The sequence below is a fragment of the Nycticebus coucang genome, chromosome 6 (assembly GCF_027406575.1).
Source record: "Nycticebus coucang isolate mNycCou1 chromosome 6, mNycCou1.pri, whole genome shotgun sequence".
Lineage (NCBI taxonomy): Eukaryota > Metazoa > Chordata > Mammalia > Primates > Lorisidae > Nycticebus > Nycticebus coucang.
Window position 1 is genome coordinate 66,851,117 of NC_069785.1, and position 19,990 is coordinate 66,871,106.

At 42.6% G+C, this 19,990-nt stretch overlaps 1 protein-coding gene across 5 annotated transcripts; it reads right to left on the bottom strand.

Moving 5' to 3' along the window:
• Positions 1-402: 402 nt before the first annotated feature.
• On the bottom strand, positions 403-13,888 carry PCLAF (PCNA clamp associated factor). 5 transcript variants are annotated; one of them, XM_053595051.1, is made up of 6 exons: positions 13,724-13,813; positions 13,385-13,465; positions 7,654-7,816; positions 5,571-5,665; positions 4,972-5,049; positions 728-856 (listed from the first exon to the last, which is right to left on the bottom strand). In XM_053595051.1, exons 1-5 carry the CDS (start codon positions 13,767-13,769, stop codon positions 4,997-4,999), a joined length of 438 nt encoding a protein of 145 aa, XP_053451026.1. In that variant the 5' UTR covers positions 13,770-13,813; the 3' UTR covers positions 728-856; positions 4,972-4,996. The 5 variants fall into 5 exon arrangements, 4 of the variants coding, with proteins under 4 accessions (XP_053451025.1, XP_053451028.1, XP_053451026.1 ...); XR_008380750.1 differs by having other exon boundaries at positions 824-856; positions 5,571-5,637; positions 13,724-13,810; XM_053595050.1 differs by lacking the exon at positions 4,972-5,049 and having other exon boundaries at positions 403-856; positions 13,724-13,864.
• Between the last annotated feature and the right edge of the window lie 6,102 nt (positions 13,889-19,990).

The window sequence follows — 19,990 nt, forward strand, 5'->3', positions numbered from 1 at the left end:
CTGATTTTATGCAAATATTTTATCTTTATATTACTGTCATAAAAGTTTGTATTATTAACTGTTTAAACCAGTGATTTTCAACTGGTGTGCCAGGAGAGATCTTAGGCGTGCCGCAAAAATGTTTTATAGATCATTAATTAAATTATTTTTGAAAGATGTTCAAAACATAGTAAGTATATTCTTTTCTTTGCTCTTTTTTTTTGATCAACATGATTTAAGTGTGCCATGGAAGTTTAACTATAGGTTCAAGTGTGCCGTGAGATAAAAAAGGTTGAAAAGCACTGGTTTAAACCCTTAAGACCCAATTATCGTCAAATGTTTCTAAAGAAAAGATATCCACCCAGTTTTTTCAACATTGGATCTTGGGCCACTTTTCTAAAAAAGGGTAGAGTTTAAGTTTATTTAATACTGAATTTTTTTATGTGCAAAATCTAATTCTGCTTTTTAAAGCAAATAAAAAGAATAAAAATATGGCACCATTCCAATAATCAAATGCCAATAAAAATGGCAGCAGTAAAAAAACTAAACAAATCTTAAATACAGAAAATCTATAATTAGAACATAACATAATGATTTGATTTTAGCAAGAAGAATAAGCTTAATTTGGTAAAAGAAACCAAATACTGCATTATATTGGATACTAAGCTAAGTAACCATAATTAATATTACAAATTCTCCAAATTCATAAAGACTTTTTGAACAGCTAAATTTAAGCCGCATTTTTTAAATTAAATGCTTATCAACAAAGCTAATTGGAACAAACACATTTATGTAAATTTACATTGTAGAAGGCCAGAGTAAAGAGGAGTTCTATTCTTTTTCTTCATCTGTGTGATCAGGTTGCAAAGGACATGCTCTGTGGAAAGAATTGATAACTTTAATAGTTAGTAAAGTATGAACTGTTTTTTTTTATGAACTGTTTTTTTAAAAATCCACAGAAAGTTACAAACCTATATAAATCGGGAACATTAAATAACAGTACAGTGACTAGAAATTGGAGAAAATTAAGTTCTATTAATTGAGAAATACCTACAAATTTCAAGTACTAGTACAAGAAAAAAATTTTTTTTTAATTTGCAGTTTTTGGCCGGGGTCAGGTTTGAACATGCCACCTCCAGTATATGGGGCCAGCACCCTACTCCTTTGAGCCAAAGGTGCCGCCAGTGCAAGAAAATTTTTAACAATTCACCTGGCCTAGTAATTTGAAGAATGAGAGTTTCTCTTTTTCAACATGTTGGCTTTTTTTTTTTTTTTGAGATAAGACTCTTGAGCTGTCACCCTGGGTAAAGTGATATGGCATCATGGCTCACAGCAACCTCTAATTCTTGGGCTCAAGTTATTCTCTGGCCTGAGCCTCCCAAGTACTAGACTATAGGCACCTGCCATAATGTCTGGCTGTTTTTAGAGATGGGGGTCTCTCGCTAGCTCAGGTTGCTCTCGAACTCAGGTGATCCACCCACCTAGACCTGTTGGCATTTTTATTAAAAAGGGAGGCTCTATACTATCTTCTTTCAACATGTTAAATGGATTGATAATAGTTTAGTCCTTCAATAAGAGCTAAGCAAACAAACCAATTCACTTCAGCAGAGAAAGCATAGCAAGTTGTTGTATTTCACTGTATACCCTTTTGAACCATAAGAATGTATTACCTGGACTTGGCACCTGTAGCTCAAGCAGCTAAGGCGCTAGCCACATACACCAAAGCTGGAGGGTTCAAATCCAGCCTGGGTCTGCCAACCAACAATGACAACTACAACCAAAAAATAGCCGGGTGTTGTGACAGGTGCCTGTAGTCCCAGCTACTTGGGAGGCTGAGGCAAGAGAATCTCTTAAGCCCAGGAGTTGGAGGTTGCTGTGAGCTGTGATGTCACAGCACTCTACCCAGGGCGACAGGCTTGTGGCTCTGTCTCAAAAAAAAAAAAAAAAGAAAAAAGAATGTCTTACCTGGCAGGGCGTGGTGGCTCATGCCTATAATCGTAGCATTCTGGGAGGCTGATGTGGGTAGATTGCTTAACCTCGGGAGTTGGAGACCAGCCTGAGCCAGAGCCAAGACCTGTCTTTAAAAATAGCCAGGCATTGTGTCCAGTACCTGTAGTCCCAGCTACTTGGGAGGCTGAGACAAGAGGATTGCTTACACCTAACAGTTTGAGGTTGCTGTGAGCTACAATGCCCTAGCACTCTACTGAGAGGGACACAATAAGACTGTCTCCAAAAAAAAAAACTATTACCTAATAAGAAAAACCCCAAAATTGTTTTAGTATACGGTAGTTGTAGCTTTTGAAAAATAATTTACACTATCCCAAAGCCATTTTGTATTCATTACACTTTTTTTTTTTTTTTTGAGATGGAGTCTCAAGCTGTCGCCCTGGGTAGAGTGCCATGGCGTCATAGCTCACAACAACCTCCAATTCTTGGGCTCAAGCAATCCTCTTGCCTCAGTTTTTCTATTTTAAGTAGAGACAGGGTCTCACTTTTTTTGCTCAGGCTGGCCTCGAATCCACGAGCTCAAGCTGTCCAGCCACCTTGGCCTCATAGTGCCAGGATTATAGGCATGAGCCACCACGCCCAGCCTACACTTCTACTTTATTTATTTTTTTTTTTTTTTTGAGACAGAGTCTCACTCTACCCTCAGTAGAGTGTCATGGCGTCACAGCTCACAGCAACCTCTAACTCTTTGGCTTAAGTGATTTTCTTGCCTCAGCCTCCCAAGTAGCTGGGACTAGAGGTGCCCACCAAAACACCCGGCTAATGTTTTTTTTTTGTACTTGTCGCTGTTTGGCAGGCAGTGATCAGGTTTGAACCCACCAGTCGCAGCGCATGTGGCCAGCGATCTAGCCACTGAGCTATAGGCACCTAGCCCTTTTTTTTTTTTTTTGAGACAGAGCCTCGCTTTGTCACCCTCCACAGAGTGCTATGGTGTCATAGCAACCTCAAACTCTTGGGCTCAAGCAATTCTCTTGCCTCAGCCTCTGGAGTAGCTGGGATGATAAGTCACCCACAATGCCTGGCTATTTTTAGAGATGGGGACTCCCTCAAGCTCAAGCTGGTCTTGAACTCATGAGCTTGGGTGATCTGCCCACCTTGGCCTCCCACAGTGCTGTGATTACAGGAGTGAGCCACCGCATCCTGCCCTCATTACACTTCTTAAAGAGAAAAAAATCAATTAGAAATTTAATCATAAATCACATTTTTTCTAAAATTCATGAAGATTTGTGAGATCTACTCTAAAATCTTTAGTTTCCAAATTAGATCCAGTAGGCCTGAATAGTCAAGACCTAGGTAGTGAAGAAAAAAATCTAAAATGAAAGTAATCACACTTGGGATAAGATTTTCATTGATTGGGTGGCGCCTGTGGCTCAGTCTGTAAGGCGCCAGCCCCATATACCAAGGGTGGCAGGTTCAAAACGCCGCCCCGGCTGAACTGCAAACCAAAAAATAGCTGGGTATTGTGGCGGGCACCTGTAGTCCCAGCTACTCGGGAGGCTGAGGCAAGAGAATTGCTTCAGCCCAGGAGTTGGAGGTTGCTGTGAGCTGTGTGATGCCATGGCACTCTACCGAGGGTGATAAAGTGAGACTCTGTCTCTACAAAAAAAAAAAAAAAAATAGATTCATCAACTTAAAAAAAAAAAAAAAAAGATTTTCCAATGAAAATCTTTACTTACTATTAGATTACAGAGAGGTCTTCATTATATTTTTCTTTTCTTTTTGAGACAGAGCCTCACTATTTCACCCTTGGTAGAATGCTGTGGTGTCACAGCTCACAACCACCTCAAACTCTTGGGCTTAAGCGATTCTCTTGCCTCAGCCTCCCAAGTAGCTGGGACTACAGGTGCCCACGACAATGCCCGGCAATTTTTTGTTATTTTATTGTTGTTTAGCTGGCCCAGGCCGGGTTCAAACCCGCCAGCCTCACTTGGTGTATATGGCTGGCACCATAACCAATGTGCTGTGGGCTCCAAGCCATTCTTTTTTTTTTTTTTTGACACAGAGTCTCACTTTGTCACCCTGGTAGAGTACCGTGGCATCACAACTCACAGCAACCTCAAATTCCTGGGCTCAAGTGCTTCCCTTGCCTCAGCCTCCCAAGTAGCTAGGACTACAGGCGCCCGCCACAATGCTCGGCCATTTTTTTGGTTGTAGCTATCATTGTTGTTTGGCAGGCCTGGGCTGGATTTGAACCTGCCACCTCTGGTCTATGTGGCCAGCGCCTTAGCTGCTTGAGCTACAGGCATGGAGCCTGTTTTGTTTTTTTTTTTGAGATAAGAGTCTTACTTTGTTGCTGTTAATAGAGTACCATGGCGTCATAGCTCAAACTCCTGGGCTCAAGCGATTCACTTGCCTCAGCCTCCTGAGTAGCTGGGACTATAGGTGCCAGCCATAACGCCCACCTATTTTTTTGTAGAGACGGGGTCTCACTCTGGCTCAGGCTGGTCTCGAACCTGTGAGCTCAGGCAATCCATCTGCCTCAGCCTCCTAAGTGCTGGGATTACAGACATGAGCCACTGAGCCTGGCCCCAAAACATCAATTTTTAAGTTGTAAAATTTGTTCAACACACGCTGAGATAAAAGGTGTTGCTTTAAGATAATTTTAAATTAATGCACTTCTAGTTGACTCATATATGGTAGCTAAATGAATCTGGCACTCCTCTTGAATAGGAATGTGTGATGGAAAAGCCTATCACTTTACTTTTAAGTATATATGCAAGTATCACTCATTCTTGGATTTGGAGTAGATTTCCAATCCATCAATGCCCTGTCACATGTCAATTACTACTTAGAAAGTCAAATGCAATGTCAAATCCAAAGCCCCAGAGGCAGAAGTGCCTAAGAGTCAAAGTTTAACAATGTAAAACTATAGTATATCAGCATTAAATTAGAACTGCTGAAACAATACACAGAGCATTTATAGTAACACTTATAAATTCCTTCCAATGTACATATAAATAGAATCAAGGAAGCTTTTTATATTACCTAATCATTTTACAGCCTTCTGGATTTAATGAACCAAAAGGAAAACTGAATCTCCATCCCGCAGCTCATCCTTTATCTCTAGATCAAGGTGAAATTATTATTTTTAAGCCACATTTAATGAAATCATTAACTGATTTTCCATGTTGTCTTTTTTCTTAATTTTGCACATGACGCTCCAGCAGGTTTAATATTGGCATTTGTCATCTAGTCAGATCCTTCAGATGCTCTTTAAACCAGTCTAATTTGGGACTTGCAAGATTTTCTGTGTTACCAGAATAAGGAATGGAATCAGTAGACTTGATGAAGACCTGGGTTTTTTCCTTGCCACACTAGACTTCTAGATACCGTTTGGATAGAGTTAAAGAACTGTAGCTTTTTCTTGGCCTTAGTCTCTTAATGGTAGAAATGTAGAAGGGCCAGGAAGACCACGAGGAGACTGGCTGTAGCCTGTAGAGCACTGTTGGAGGGTTTTGTAGTCTCAGAACTTATAGTTGTAGGTTCTGGCGTGCTGGTTAAAGGTACCAATGAATAAACTTGCATGGGTAGCACCAGCACCACAAGTAGCAGCCCCAGACTGAGCCTGGCTACCATGCCCTTACCCATGTGGATCAATGTGGCGAGGATCCAGCTTGATGCTTGGTGTGCTGGAGACTCTTGGGCTTCTGGCTGATGAGGGGAAGACAGCAAGCAGTACCTTATATTCAAAGAGCATCACAATGGCAGTGACATGGCACTACCCTCTCCTCTCACACATCCAGTCAAATACTTCATTTTTCAAGTAAAACATTTAGAAGTTGTTTAGAGAACCTGGACCTCATTACTTAAAAATCTATAAAAAAGCATGTCTTAAATCTTTTTTTCCCCAAGCAGCATTATTTTTTTCCTAATTCTTAAAAGTGATTAAATGTTTTTTGTTAAAAGTTGGTAGCAGAGTATAAGAAGAGGTTTTTACCCAGATACACACAGATAAGCATTATTGATATTTAGTATATTTTCATATGGTACACATACATGTTGGGGGGGGTTGTTGTTTTTTGAGATACAGTCTCACTTCACCTGGGCTAGAGGGCAGTGAAGTCATCATACGTCACTGCAACCTCAAACTCCTGAGCTCAAGTGATACTCCTGCCTCAGCTTCCCAAGTAATGGGGACTATAGGTGCACAACAGCACACCTGGCTAATTTTTCCATTTTTTTATAGAGATGGAGTCTCACTCTTGCTCAGGCTGGTCTCAAACTTTTGGCCTCAAGCAATAACTCCTGCCTTGGCCTCCCAAAGTGTTAGGATTTCAGGCATGAACCACTGCTCAGCAGATGTGTTTTATACTATAAAGATTATACTTTTGTATTTAGAATTGTTGCTTAACATTTATTATGAGCATGTTCTCGACATTAAAAGCTTTAAAAGCATAATTTAATTTGCTTTTGACAAAGTTTGCCCACTGAACTCTTTGTGTATAGTTTTATCCCAACTTCGTTTTGTTATTAAGTATTCTTATATATTTATAGAGACACTGTAAAGAAAACACACCATGTTGTTAGCCTTGGTTTTTAGTTAATGGGACTTTCTGTATTTTCCATCTTTTCTCTATGTGTTATATATTTCTTATGGCAGCTGAACTAGAAGGTTTTTGAGCGACAGGATTAATTGAATTCAGGCTAGATAAATGAACATGGAAATTGCCTTTTAAGAAAAGACTAAAGAAAAAGGACAATAGGGCGGCGCCTGTGGCTCAACGGAGTAGGGCACCGGCCCCATATGCCAGAGGTGGCAGGTTCAAACCCAGCCCCAGCAAAAAAAACTGCAAAAAAACTGCAAAAAAAAAAGAAAAGAAAAAGGACAATAAAAAATTAAAGAACAGGGGCGGCACCTGTGGCTCAGTGAGTAGGGCGCCGGTCCCATATACCAAAGGTGGAGGGTTCGAACCCAGCCCCAGCCAACCTGCAACAAAAAAATAGCCAGGCGTTGTAGCGGGCACTTGTAGTCCCAGCTACTCGGGAGGCTGAGGCAAGAGAATCACCTAAACCAAGGAGTTGGAGGTTGCTGCCAGCTGTGACACCACAGCACTCTATCGAGGGCAATAGAGTGAAACTCTGTCTCTAAAAAGAAAAAATTTAAGAATAGGCTCAGTGTCCATAGCTCAGTAGTTACTGTGCTGGCCACATGCACCAGGGCTAGCAGGTTCAAACCCAGACAGGGCCTGCTAAGCAACAATGCAACAACAACAAAAAAAATAGCCGGGCACTGTGGCAGACACCTGTAGTCCCAGCTACTTGGGAGGCTGAGGAAAGAGAATTGCTTGAGTCCAAGAGTTTGAGGTTGCTATGAGCTGTGACACTACGGCACTCTACTGAGGGCGACATAATGAGACTCTGTGTCAAAAGAAAAAATTAAATAATTAACACAGTAAGTTCAGAGTTAATAGCATAGCACTTAGTTTTATATGAATTGGAACTGATCCTCTTTTAGTGAATGGAAATGAGTGAAAATAATACCTTTTACTAATAATACTTGAAATCTGGGTGACTTATAAGAAGAAATTAGTACAAATTGTAAAACGTTTCAGCTTGTATTTTGTTATCAATTGTGATAGATAAATTATAAAGTTATTCACTATCCTATTTGTACTTTATTTTCAAGAAGACAAAATCTTCTTTTTATTCCAGCATATAAAAACTTACTTTCTCTTTGCTTTTCCTAAACCACTGCTTCCTGCCTCTTCAGGAATCCGATTCTCTTTTCCAGAATCTTTAGAGGACAGCCTGAAGAATTCTCCAATTCCTTTTTGCCACTTGGGAGTTGGACGCACACAAACTGGATTCCCGCCTGCGTACTTATTTTCAGCTATAAACATAAGCAGATGAAACTAAGAATACAATCACCATTCCTTAAACAACTTAATTCAAACATCAAATTCTCAAAGGTATTACCTGTGGGTCGTGACCCGTTTTAATACAATGAAAATACATTGTGGCATTAGGAAGGTTGAGAACCACTGCTTTAAGACATCTTAAAGAATTAGAAAATGTATCAAAGGCTGGACGATGTGGATGTGGCTCACGCCTATAATCTTTGTACTCTGGGAGGCCAACATGGGTAGATTGCCTGAGTTCAGGAGTTCAGGACCAGCCTGAGGCAAGAGCAACACTCCACCTTTAAAAATAGCCAGATGTTATGGCAGCCCCTTGTAGTCCCAGCTACTCAGGAGGCTGAGGCAAGAGAATTGCTTGAACCCAAGAGTTTGAGGTTGCTGTAAGCTAATGACGCCATAGCACTCTACCCAGGGTGATAGAGTGAGACTCTGGCTAAAAAAAAAAAAAAAAATGTCTGAATATAAAGCTGTAGTCCATCAATAAACTTCAGTTTGATAGTTTTTCTAGAAAAACAGCAATAACAGACCTTTATAATCAGAAAATATCTTTCATATTTTGTCTCCAAATAAAGCTATTTAAATAGCTTAATATGTGCTGTCATACTAAAGTTTGACAGTTTTTCCTAACATGAGATAGCCCCAAGTAGTAAAAACTGCCAAAATTTTACTTAATAAGGTCATTTAGTTAAAACACACGTAAGAGGCAATGTAGGCTAGTTGTACTTTGGGAACCCGAAGCCCAGAAGGTTAAGATCAGCTTTAGCAAGAGTAAGGCCTCATTTCTACAAAATCAAAAAAGGAAGAAAGAAAGAAAAATGACCAAGGCATAATGGTGAGGGGCTATATTCCCACCGACTTGGAAGGCTGAGGCAGAGGGTCACTTGAGCCCAAGAGTTTGAGGTTGCAGTGAGCTATGTTTATGCCACTGTACTCTGTGACAGAGCAAGACCCAGACTGGGGGGAAAAAAAAGGTAATATAAAAGTTCTTACTTCTCAAAGCACTTACCTCCTTTTCAGTTCATAAGGGAAACCTAATTACTGACTATTTTAAAAAAGTAATATAAAAGAGAAATTGAAGAACAATTCTTGCCTCTATATGAAATAATGAACAGAAGACCGGCAATAGCAAATTATTCAGATACTACATATAACTTTAGTTTTAAGCTAAAACGCTAGGGTTTTTTTTTTGTTTTTTGAGACAGACTCTTACTCTGTCACTTTGGGTAGAGTCCCTTAGAGTCATCATAGCTCACAGCAACCTCAATCGCTTGGGCTCAAGTGATTCTTTTGCCTCAGCCTCCCAAGGAGCTGGGACTACAGGTGTGTACCACCAGGCCCAGCTAGTTATTTTCTCTTTTTAGTAGAGACAGGGTCTCACTCTTGCTCAGGCTGGTCTTTGACTCCTGAGCTTAAGCAATCCACCAGCCTCAGCCTCCCAGAGAGCTAGGATTACAGGCTTGAGCCACCGCCCCAGCCTAAAACTATAGCTATTAAAGAAAGTTTACAAAAGTTGTTTTCGTATAAACTGTCTAAAGTTATATTCTTTTGCACTTTTTTTTTTTTGAGACTCAAGCTGCTGCCCTGGGTAGAGTACTGTGACATCATAGCTCACAGCGACCTCTGACCTCCAACTCTTTTTTTTTTTTTATTAAATCATAGCTGTGTACATTAATGAGATCATGGGGCACCATACGCTGGTTTTATATACCATTTGACATATTTGTGACCTCCAATTCTTGAGCTCAAGCAATCCTCTTGCCTCGTTTTTCGATTTTTATTTTTTTTTTTCGTTTTTCTATTTTTAATAGAGTTGGGGGTCTCGCTTTATTGCTCAGGCTGGTCTCAAACTAATGAGCTCAAGCAATCTACCTAGGATTACAGGCGTAAGCCACCGTTACTTTTCATGAGGTACAAATAGCCTTTAAAAAATAGTGATCCTGGCTCAGCGCCTATAGCTCAGCAGCTAGACCTGCAGACACATACACCAGAGCTGACAGTGTGAACCCAGCCCGGGCCTGCCAAACAACGACAACTACAACCAAAAAATAGCCCAGTGTTGTGGCAGGCAAGAGAATTGCTTAAGCCCAAGAGTTTGAGATTGCTGTGATGGCACAACACTCTACTGGGGGCGCCATAGTGAGACTCTGTCTCAAAGAAACAAACAACAAAGAAAACCTGGTAGCTGGGAGGTTGGCATATCCATCAAGAACAGTAACTATCATGGTTTCCAGTGCTTTGGCCAAACCTCAGATGCGTGGCCTCTTGGCCAGGTGCCTGTAAATTCATATTGTTGGAGCATTTGTTGTACCCCTGGGGGTTGCAGCTTTCTATAAGTTTGCTATGGCTGAACCAAGAAAGAAGGCATATGTAGATTTCTACAGAAATTATGATTCTATGAAAGATTTTGAGGAGATGAGGAAGGCGGGTATCTTTCCGAGTGTAAAGTGATTTTGGAATATAAAGAATTTCTTTGGGCTGATTTACATAGACCTTTGTCTCTGACCTGTGTTCCTGAGCTATGAATATGAGTGATAAACTATAAATAAATTAAAAGGAAAAAAAAAAGAAAACCTGGTAAACGGCAGCACCTGTGACTCAAGGAGTAGGGCGCCGGTCCCATATGCCAGAGGTCGTGGGTTCAAACCCAGCCCCGGCCAAAAAAAGAAAAACGAGGGGGGCGGCTATGGCTCAGTGAGCAGGGCGCCGGCCCCATATACTGAGGGTGGCGGGTTCAAACCCAGCCCTGGCCAAACTGCAACAAAAAAATAGCCGGGCATTGTGGCGGGCGCCTGTAGTCCCAGCTACTCGGGAGGCTGAGGCAGGAGAATCGCCTAAGCCCAGGAGTTGGAGGTTGCTATGAGCTGTGTGACACCACGGCACTCTACCGAGGGCAATAAAGTGAAACTCTGTCTCTACAAAAAAAAAAAAGAAAACCTGGTAATAGCCCTATTTTAAACATGAAGAAATTTAAACTTGGGTTTCATAACTTGCTAATGGTCACAACTAAATCAGTGGATCTGGGTTTGAATTTGTTACTGCTACATATTTTCTAGTAGTGAAAGCACTCCCATAAGTTTTCTTAGAAAAAATTAATCAAAGGATCATCATTTTTTTTTGAGACCGAGTCTCACTATATCCCCCTCCATAGAGTGCCGTGAAGTTACAGCTCACAGCAACCTCAAACTCTTGGGCTTAAGCAATTCTCTTGCCTCAGGGTCCCAAGTAGCTGGGACTACAGGTGCTAGCCACAACCAGCTATTTTTTGTTGCAGTTGTCATTGTTGATTACCTGGCCCGGCCCAGGTTCAAACCGCCAGCTTTGGTGTATGTGGCTGGTACCATAACCACTGTGCTACAGGCACTGAGCCCATATTACCAGTTTTATACACTGATTATTGGGATTAAAAATAGAGATCTGGGGCCTGGCATGGAGGCTTACACCTGTTATCCCAGCGCTCTGAGAGGCTAAGGCAGGTGAATCACCTGAGCTGAGGAGTTCAAGACCGGTCTGAGCCAGATCGACATCCTGTCTCTAAAAATAGTTGGGCATTGTGGCGGGTACCTATAGGCCCAGTTACCTGAGAGGCTGAGGCCAGAGGATCACCTGAGCCCAAGAATTTGAGGTTGATGTGAGCTATGATGCCATATCACTCTATCCAGAGTGACAAAGTGAGACTCTGTCTAAAAAAATTTTTCTTTATTGTTAAATCATAGCTATGTACATTAGTGCAACAAGGAGTACAATGCGCTGGTTTCATATACAATCTGAAATATTCTCATCAAACTGTTCAATGTAGCCTTCATAGCATTTACTTAGTTATTGTATAAAAAATTTAATAAAAGAAAAAGAAAATAAGGGCAGTGCCTGTAGCTCAGTGGGTAGGGTGCACTGGGGCTGGCACATTCGAAACTGGCCTGGGCCAGAAAAAAAACAATGACCACTGCAACAACAACAACAAAAATAGCCGAACATTGTGGCAGGCACTGATAGTCCCACGTATAGTCCCAGTTACTTGGGAGGCGGAGGCAAGAGAATGGCTTAAGCCCAAGAGTTGGAGGTTGCTGTGAGGTGTGACGCTTGGCACTCTACCCAGGGTAACACAGTGAGACTCTGTTTCCAAAAAAAAAGCCACACGCATTAGCTCTCACCTGTAATCCTAGTGTTCTGGGAGGCTGAGGCGAGGCGAGTGGATTCCCTGAGCTCACAGGTTCAAGCCCAGCCTGAAAAAGAGTGAGACCCCTATCTCTAAAAGTAGCCAGGCATTGTAGTGGGTGCCTATAGTTCCAGGTACTCAGGAGGCTGAGGCAAGAGAATCACTTGAGCCCAGAAGTTTGAGGTTGCTGTGAGTTATGACTCTATAGCACTCTAGCAAGGGTGACAAAAGGAGACTCTGTCTCAAAAAAAAAAAAAAAAGAAGAGAAGGAGAAAAGAAAAACTAGCTGGGGGCTGGGTGCTTCACGCCTATAATCCTAGCACTCTGGGAGGTTAGGAGAGTTGATTGCTTGAACTCAGGAGTTAGAGACCAGCTTGAGCAAAGTGGAATCCCATCTCTATAAAAAATAGAAAAATTAGCCGGGTGTTGTGATAAGTGCCTGTAGTCCCAGCTACTTGGGAGGCTGAGGCAAGAGGTCCTGCTTGAGCCCAAGAGTTTGAGGTTGCTGTGAGCTAGGACACTCCAGCACTCTACCCAGGGCGAAAAAGGCTGAGACTCTGTCTCAAAAATAAATAAATAAATAAAAATCAACATAAATTCCAGGTGTTAAAAAAGAGTAAGAAATGAAAACAGAAAGAAAAAAACATGCAATAACAAAAACAGGAAAACGTTTACACCGTTTAGAAGACAGTGTGATTAGCACTGTCTGCCATCATCCTATTTCTGTTTATTTCGTTCTTTCTGATACAGAGCCTCGCTCAATAGCCTTGGGTAGAGTGCCCTAGCATTATCTTGGCTCACGGCAACCTTAAACTCTTGGGCTCAAGCAATCCTCTTGCTTTCACCTCCTAAGTAACTGGGACTATTATAGGCACCTGCCATTACACCCAGTTAGTTTTTTCTATTTTTAGTAAAGACATGGGTCTCACTCTTGCTCAGGCTGGTCTTGAACTCATGAGCTCAAGTAATCTACCTGCCTCCACCTTCCAGAGTGCTAGGATTATAAGCCTGAGCCACTGCACCTGGCCCCGTCCTAATTCTTGATCTAGTCAGAATGCTCTTACATAGTGTCCAACAAGAAAAAGCCAACTGTCGATAGTAAGAAAAAAAAAAACACTAACCCGAAAAAAAACCCTACATTTAAAAATAAACTGTGTCTGTGTCTAATCATAACACCAAGACTTGATTTCTCTTTCTTAAGACCCCACCTCTTCCCCAGCCCGCCAAAAGGCTAAGGTCTCCCTCGTTATATCACGGGCAAGGAAGGAGTTAGGGCATGAAAATCTCAAGAAAAATAAATTTCATGGCAGGTTAGAGGCTCCAGATGCCAGGCCTTATCTATAGGAAGGTGTCTCTTATTCCAGAAACTTGCAGGGGCTTTTCTTACCTTTCCTTGACGAAGGCGACGCAGAATTAGTGGCAGAAGTGGAGGAACCAAGCACCTTCCTGGGAGCTCGAGAAGCCACCACTGCGGAGAGGCAAAGGAGGGCGTTTAGAGGAGGGAAGTTTCGAGCACAGAGTCTAGTCCCAAGCCCATCGGTTTCAGAACAGGATAACCTTCCCCTGCCCTCGCCGCTTCCTCCAGAAGGTAAAGGGCCGGGCGGCTGCTTCCTGTCCAGGCGCAGCTGGGCTCACAGGGCCCAGGGGAACCCCGGGCATCTCCTACTCGTGGACAGTCTGCCAGGAAGAAACCCCTGACCTCCACTCCCTCACTCAATCGCCTCACCTTTTCTGTAGGTGCCTGGGACGCTGTCTGCTTTAGTCCGCACCATGTTCAAAAGGGAGAAGCCGAGAATAACCAACCGTTCTTAGCCGAGAGCGATTCACTGGACAAGGACTTGAAAACTGAACTCCCGCCACAGTTTATATTGTCCTTTTTCCCGCGCGCTCCACGGGCTCTCCCGTGCCGCCGCTCCCATTGGTTCCGCGCCGTTCCCACTCGAACCAATCCCCTGTGTCCAGAGCTGACAGCCGCAAGGCCTGAGGTAGCACAGATCCGTCCATCAACCCGCAGACTCATGCGATTCGTACCCGCCCCAGCTGGGCAGTGCCAGGACGCTTTCCACGGGTAACCGTGCGTAGGAACTAAGACTCTGAATTAGAGAAATAGGTCGACTTAGAAAAGAAAACCCGGAAAACATACCAAATTACAACTCTTCAAAAGTATCTTTAGGGTTACATCCATAAAGATTGACTTCTTGAAGTGAAACCTGAAATTAACCGAACTTTCTGATGCGAATCAAAATAAAATGAACTTGAGCACTTTTCCTTTAATACCTCAGGCTTTGAACTTGTACAGCATCCGTACTGGAACAATTCTATGGAATGGGGGAAAGGAGGGTAATCCAACTTATTTACAAGGCGTTTCAATGCTTTTAGGATGTATTTTGCTAAACGCTCTCCTGAAAGGCAGCCCTGGAAGTGTAAAGACAGTATTGATTATCTGTAAAGAGTTACGCTTAACCGTTATAAAAATAGGCTCAGTGAGGGCGGCGCCTGTGGCTCAGTGAGTAGGGCACCGGCCCCATATACCGAGGGTGGCGGGTTCAAACCCGGCCCCGGCCAAACTGCAACAAAAAAATAGCCGGGCGTTGTGGCAGGCGCCTGTAGTCCCAGCTGCTCGGGAGGCTGAGGCAGGGGAATCGCTTAAGCCCAGGAGTTGGAGGTTGCTGTGAGCTGTGTGACGCCACGGCACTCTACCCGAGGGCCGTAAAGTGAGACTCTGTCTCTACAAAAAAAAAAAATAGGCTACTTAATACTTTATTTATTTTTATTACTTTTTTTTTTTTTTTTTTTTTGTGGTTTTTGGCCAGGGCTGGGTTTGAACCCACCACCTCTGGCATATGGGACCAGAGCCCTAGCCCTTTGAGCCACAGGCGCTGCCCGTTATTTTTTTTTTTTTTTACTTAATACTTTAAATAACTGAACAGCTACACACACTTTGCTATATTATTAAAGGATCTAGACAACAGGTTAAATTAACATAATAATAGTAGGAAATGCATTGGCAATTACCCCTAGTATTATCTAAACCTAGAGTTTAAGATTACAGCCAAATCAACTGGAAAAAGTCAAGAAGCCCCAGGGTATTCCTTTGCTCTTTGTTCTCATGCTGGGTCTCTATGTACAGTAGTTCTCTATCTCTCTTTTTTTCTAAAGAAAGGGTCTTCATTAATTGATCTTATTGCCTCAGCCTCCCAAGTACCTGGGACTACATATGTACACCACCACCTGAGCTAATCTGGGTGTTTTTGGGGGAGGGTGGGCAGTTATTTTTGTAGAGACAGTGCTGGTCTCCAACCCCTGGTCTTAAGCAATCTTACCACCTTGGCCTCCCAAAGTACTGGGATTGCAGCTGTGAGCTACGGTATCCACAGTGGTTTTTAAATGTCAATATTTCCTTTTCAGTTAACATAGCTTCTACATAGATCCAAATTACTTAATATGAACTCACGTCTTCAATTCCTGAAGTAGAATCTTGAAGTCTTCTTTTAATCCACCTGCCAAGTAAATTGCTAGCAAAAATTGCAAATACACATTTTCATACAGGAGCCGTCTACATATTACTATAGTTGTAATGTGTTTGTTTTCGTCTTTTCTTTTCTTTTTCTTCTTTTTTTTTTTTGAGACAGAGCCTCAAGCTGTCACCCTGGGTAGAGTGCTGTGGCATCACAGCTCACAGCTACTCCTGGGCTCAAGTGATTCTCCTGCCTCCACCTTCCAAGTAGCTGGGACTACAGGTGCCTGCCACAAAGCATGGCTGTGTTTTGGTTGCAGCCATCATTTGTTGTTTGGCGGGCCCAGGCCGGATTCGAACCCACCATCTCAGGTGTATGTGGCTGGCACCTTAGCCGCTTGAGCCACAGATGCCAAGCCTGTATGTTTGTCTTTTCAATGCCAGTGATCAAAATGAAGGATACAAGTTAGGAAAAAAGGAGTTATGCCTGGTAAAAATCCTTTATTCCCCTCTAATTCAATATGATGAGTGATCTAGTAAAAATTCTTAAATGAAATGTTTAAAAAAAAAATGTTTGCTGACTCGGCGCCTGTAGCTCAGCAGCTAGGGCTCTAGCCACATAACCCGGAGGTGGCAGGTTCCATCCAGCCCAGGGATGCCAAACAACAATGACAACTACAACCAAAAAATAGCCAGGCATTGTGGCAGGTCCCTGTAGTCCTAGCTAGCTACTTGGGAGGCTGAGGCAAGAGAATCACTTAAGTCCAAGACTTTGAGGTTGTTGTGAGCTATGACGCCATGGCACTCTACCCAGGGCAATATAGTGAGACTGTCTAAAAAGAAAAAAAAAGTTTGCTTTGCCGAAGTGCTTCTCCTTGACAATTTATTTATTTATTTATTTATTTGCAGCTTTTGGCCAAGGCTGGGTTTGAACCCACCACCTCTGGCATATGGGGCCAGTACCCTACCCCTTTGAGCCACAGGCATGGCCCCTCCTTGATAATTTAATGAAACAGAGAGTTGTGTAATGTGAATCTGAAAATTTCTAAGGCTCAAGGCATTAACAGACATTGCGATGTGTATGGGTGAAATTTCTACCTAAATTTATGGCAAAAAATATCTTTAAGTCACGTTAAATGGGTGTGTTTGCGTTGTTCAAGCAAAAATACATAATTTTTTTTTTTGAGACAGAGTCTCACTTTGTCACCCTCCATAGACTGCCATGGCATCACAGCTCACAGTAACCTCAAACTCTTGGGCTCAAGCCATTCTCTTGCCTCCGCTTCCCAAGTAGCTGGGACTACAGGCGCCCACCACAATGCCCGGTTATTTTCTTGTTTTGCTTTGTTTAGCAGGCTGGGACTGCGTTTGAACCCACTAGCCCTGGTGTATTTGGCTGGCACCCTAACCACTGAGCTAGGGTGCCAAGCCAGAAATATATAATTTGTTATTTTATTTTACTTTTTTTTTTGAGACAGAATCTCACTATGTTGCCCTCAGTAGAGTGCTGTGGCATCACAGCTTACAGAAACCTCTTAACTCTTGGGCTTAAGCGATTTTCTTACCAGTAAGCCTCCCAAGTAGCTGGGACTAAAGGCACCCACCACAATGCCCGGCTATTTTTTGTTGCAGTTGTCATTGTTGTTTAGCTGGCCTGGGCCAGGTTCGAACCCGCCAGCCTCAGTGTATGTGGCAGACGCCATAACCACTGCACTACAGGCACCCTCCTTATTTTACTTTATTTTTGGAGACAGAGTCTTACTGTGTTGCTCTGGCTAGAGTGCACTCATACTCAACTAATTTTTCTATTTTTGTAGAGACAGGGTCTTGCTTTTTTTTAAGTGGTCTTGAACTCCTGACCTCAAGTAATTCTCCTGCCTCATACTCCCAAAGTATGGGATTATAAGCGTGAGCCACTGGGCCCAGCCTTTGAAATGTAATTTAATAAATGATAATGATTGTGGTCAGTTGCAGTCTATAATGCTAGCACTCTGGGAGGCCACTCAGCTCATAGGTTTAAGACCAGCCTGAGCCAGAGGAAGACCCTGTCTCTAAAAATAGCTGAGCACTGTAGCCGGCACCTGTAGTCCCAGCTATTTGGCAGGCTGAGGCAAGAGGATCACTTGAGTCCAGGAGTTAGAGGTTGCTGTGAGCTATGGCTCCATAGCACTCTACCGAGGGTGACAAAGTGAGACTTTGTCTCAAGTAAATAAATAAATAATGATTGTAAACGGCATTACGGCCGTTTGGGAGGCTAAGGCAGGAGAATCGCATAAGCGCATGAGTTGGAGGTTGCTATGAGCTGTGATGCGACAGCACTCTACCAAGGGCAACATAGTAAGACTCTGTCTCAAAAAAAAAAAAAAAAAAAAAGGGCGGCGCCTGTGGCTCAGTGAGCAGGGCGCCGGCCCCATATTCTGAGAGTGGCGGATTCAAACCCAGCCCCAGCCAAACTGCAACAAAAAAATAGCCGGGCGTTGTGGTGGGCGCCTGTAGTCCCAGCTGCTCGGGAGGCTGAGGCAGGAGAATCGACTAAGCCCAGGAGTTGGAGGTTACTGTGAGCTGTGTGATGCCACGGCACTCTACCGAGGGCAAAAAGTGAAACTCTGTCTCTACAAAAACAAAAACAAAAACAGATGTTGTTTTTTCCTGCAGCATATGTTAATTCCTATGATCTCTAGTTTGTAAAGTACAGGCCTATATTATTCTTGAGCACGTACTCATTTCATCATAATTTGTATGATGAACCAAGTTCAACTGTACAGAAAGACTTAAGCCATATTCCATGTTCAAGAAGTTAATATGTTAATTATAGGGACTATTTTGTTAACGTTAGGTGTCCTTTATTAAGGAATCCCTAGAGAACTGGTAAAGCATTACTCCTGGGTATGTCTGTAAGAGATTGTCCAGAAGAGATTGGCAAATTATCAGTAGAATGGGGCAGATCCAGTGTCAGTATAAGCACAGCACTATCCCATCTGTTGGCAACCTGGATCCAGAAAAGAAGAGAAAAAAGTTTCCTCTCTGAAGGTGGACTCTCTTCCTCCTGCTATTGTAGATCAGAATTCCAGGCTTTAAGGCCTTGAGCCTGACAGTTACACCAAAGCTTCCCTGATTCCAAGACTTTCAGATTTGGATGGAGCCTCGCTTGAGCATCCCAGAGTTTCCATCTTACAGATGACCTGTGGTAAGACTTCTCAGCTTCCCTAATCTCAAGAGCCAATTCCCCCTTAAGTCCACTAATCTATCTGTCTATCCTATTGGTTCTGTCTCTCTGGAGAACCCTAAAACAAGGACTGAATAAATAGATGACAGATAAATTATTTGCATACAATCTGATTATTATTAAATATAGCAGATTTTTATGAGGAGATAAAACTTGTACCCAATAATGAATATAGACAGGATATATGTATATATATATATATATATTTTTTTTTTTTTAATGGGGGGAAAGGGTGGCATCTGTGGCTCAGTGGGTAGGGCGCCAGCCCCATATACTGAGGGAGGGGGGTTCAAACCCCGCCCTGGTCAAATTGCAACAAAAAAATAGCTGGGCGTTGTGGCGGGCGCTTGTAGTCCCAGCTACTCAAGAGGCTGAGGCAAGAGAATCGCCTGAGCCCAGGAGTTGGAGGTTGCGGTAAGCTGTGTGACTCCTTGGCACTCTACCAAGGGCGATAAAGTGAGACTCTGTCCCTACAAAAAAAGAATAATAATAATAAATGGGGGAAAAAAACCAGAAAAACAAATAAAAATCAAACAAAAAAGAAAAAAATGGGCGGCGCCTGTGGCTCCGTGGGTAGGGCGCTGGCCCCATATGCCGAGGGTGATGGGTTCAAACCCGGCCCGGGCCAAACTGCAACAAAAAAATAGCCGGGCGTTGTGGCGGGTGCCTGTAGTCCCAGCTACTTGGGAGGCTGAGGCAAGAGAATCGCCTGAACTCAGGAGTTGGAGGTTGCTGTGAGCTGTGATGCCACAGCACTCTACCGAGGGTGACAAAGTTAGACTCTGTCTCTCCAAAAAAAATAAAAAAGAAAGAAAGAAAAAATGGGAAATCATACATTTTCCAAATTAATGACAACAAAGACAATCTGAAGTGAATATAAATCAGTACACTTATATTTTATTTATGCCAATGAAAATATTAGCATGAAAACATGAAACAGAATCAATTTAATCACAGTTTAAACAGCCTAATAGGAAAGAAAAACTTTTAACTTGTAAAAGTAATAAAAAGGTAGCATTCTGCCTTCCAGAATAGTCTGGCTAAATTTTCCCCAGCTCCTTGTCCGCAAGGAGTTAGAGAAGTACAGAAGACCCTTAAGTCTGGTCATTTTGGGTTGAGAATTCACGTGGAAAGTCTTCAAAGCTAAATACCAGCACTTTAACAAAATTCCCCCTCCCCGGATTCCCCCCCCTTGAACTGGCGATCTTAGTTCTCCCAGAAAAGCCCTTGTTGAAACACTAGAGGTTTTAGAGGTGTGAATCTATTATTCGACAAGGGGAATATAACAGCCACCACCACCAGAGCACAAA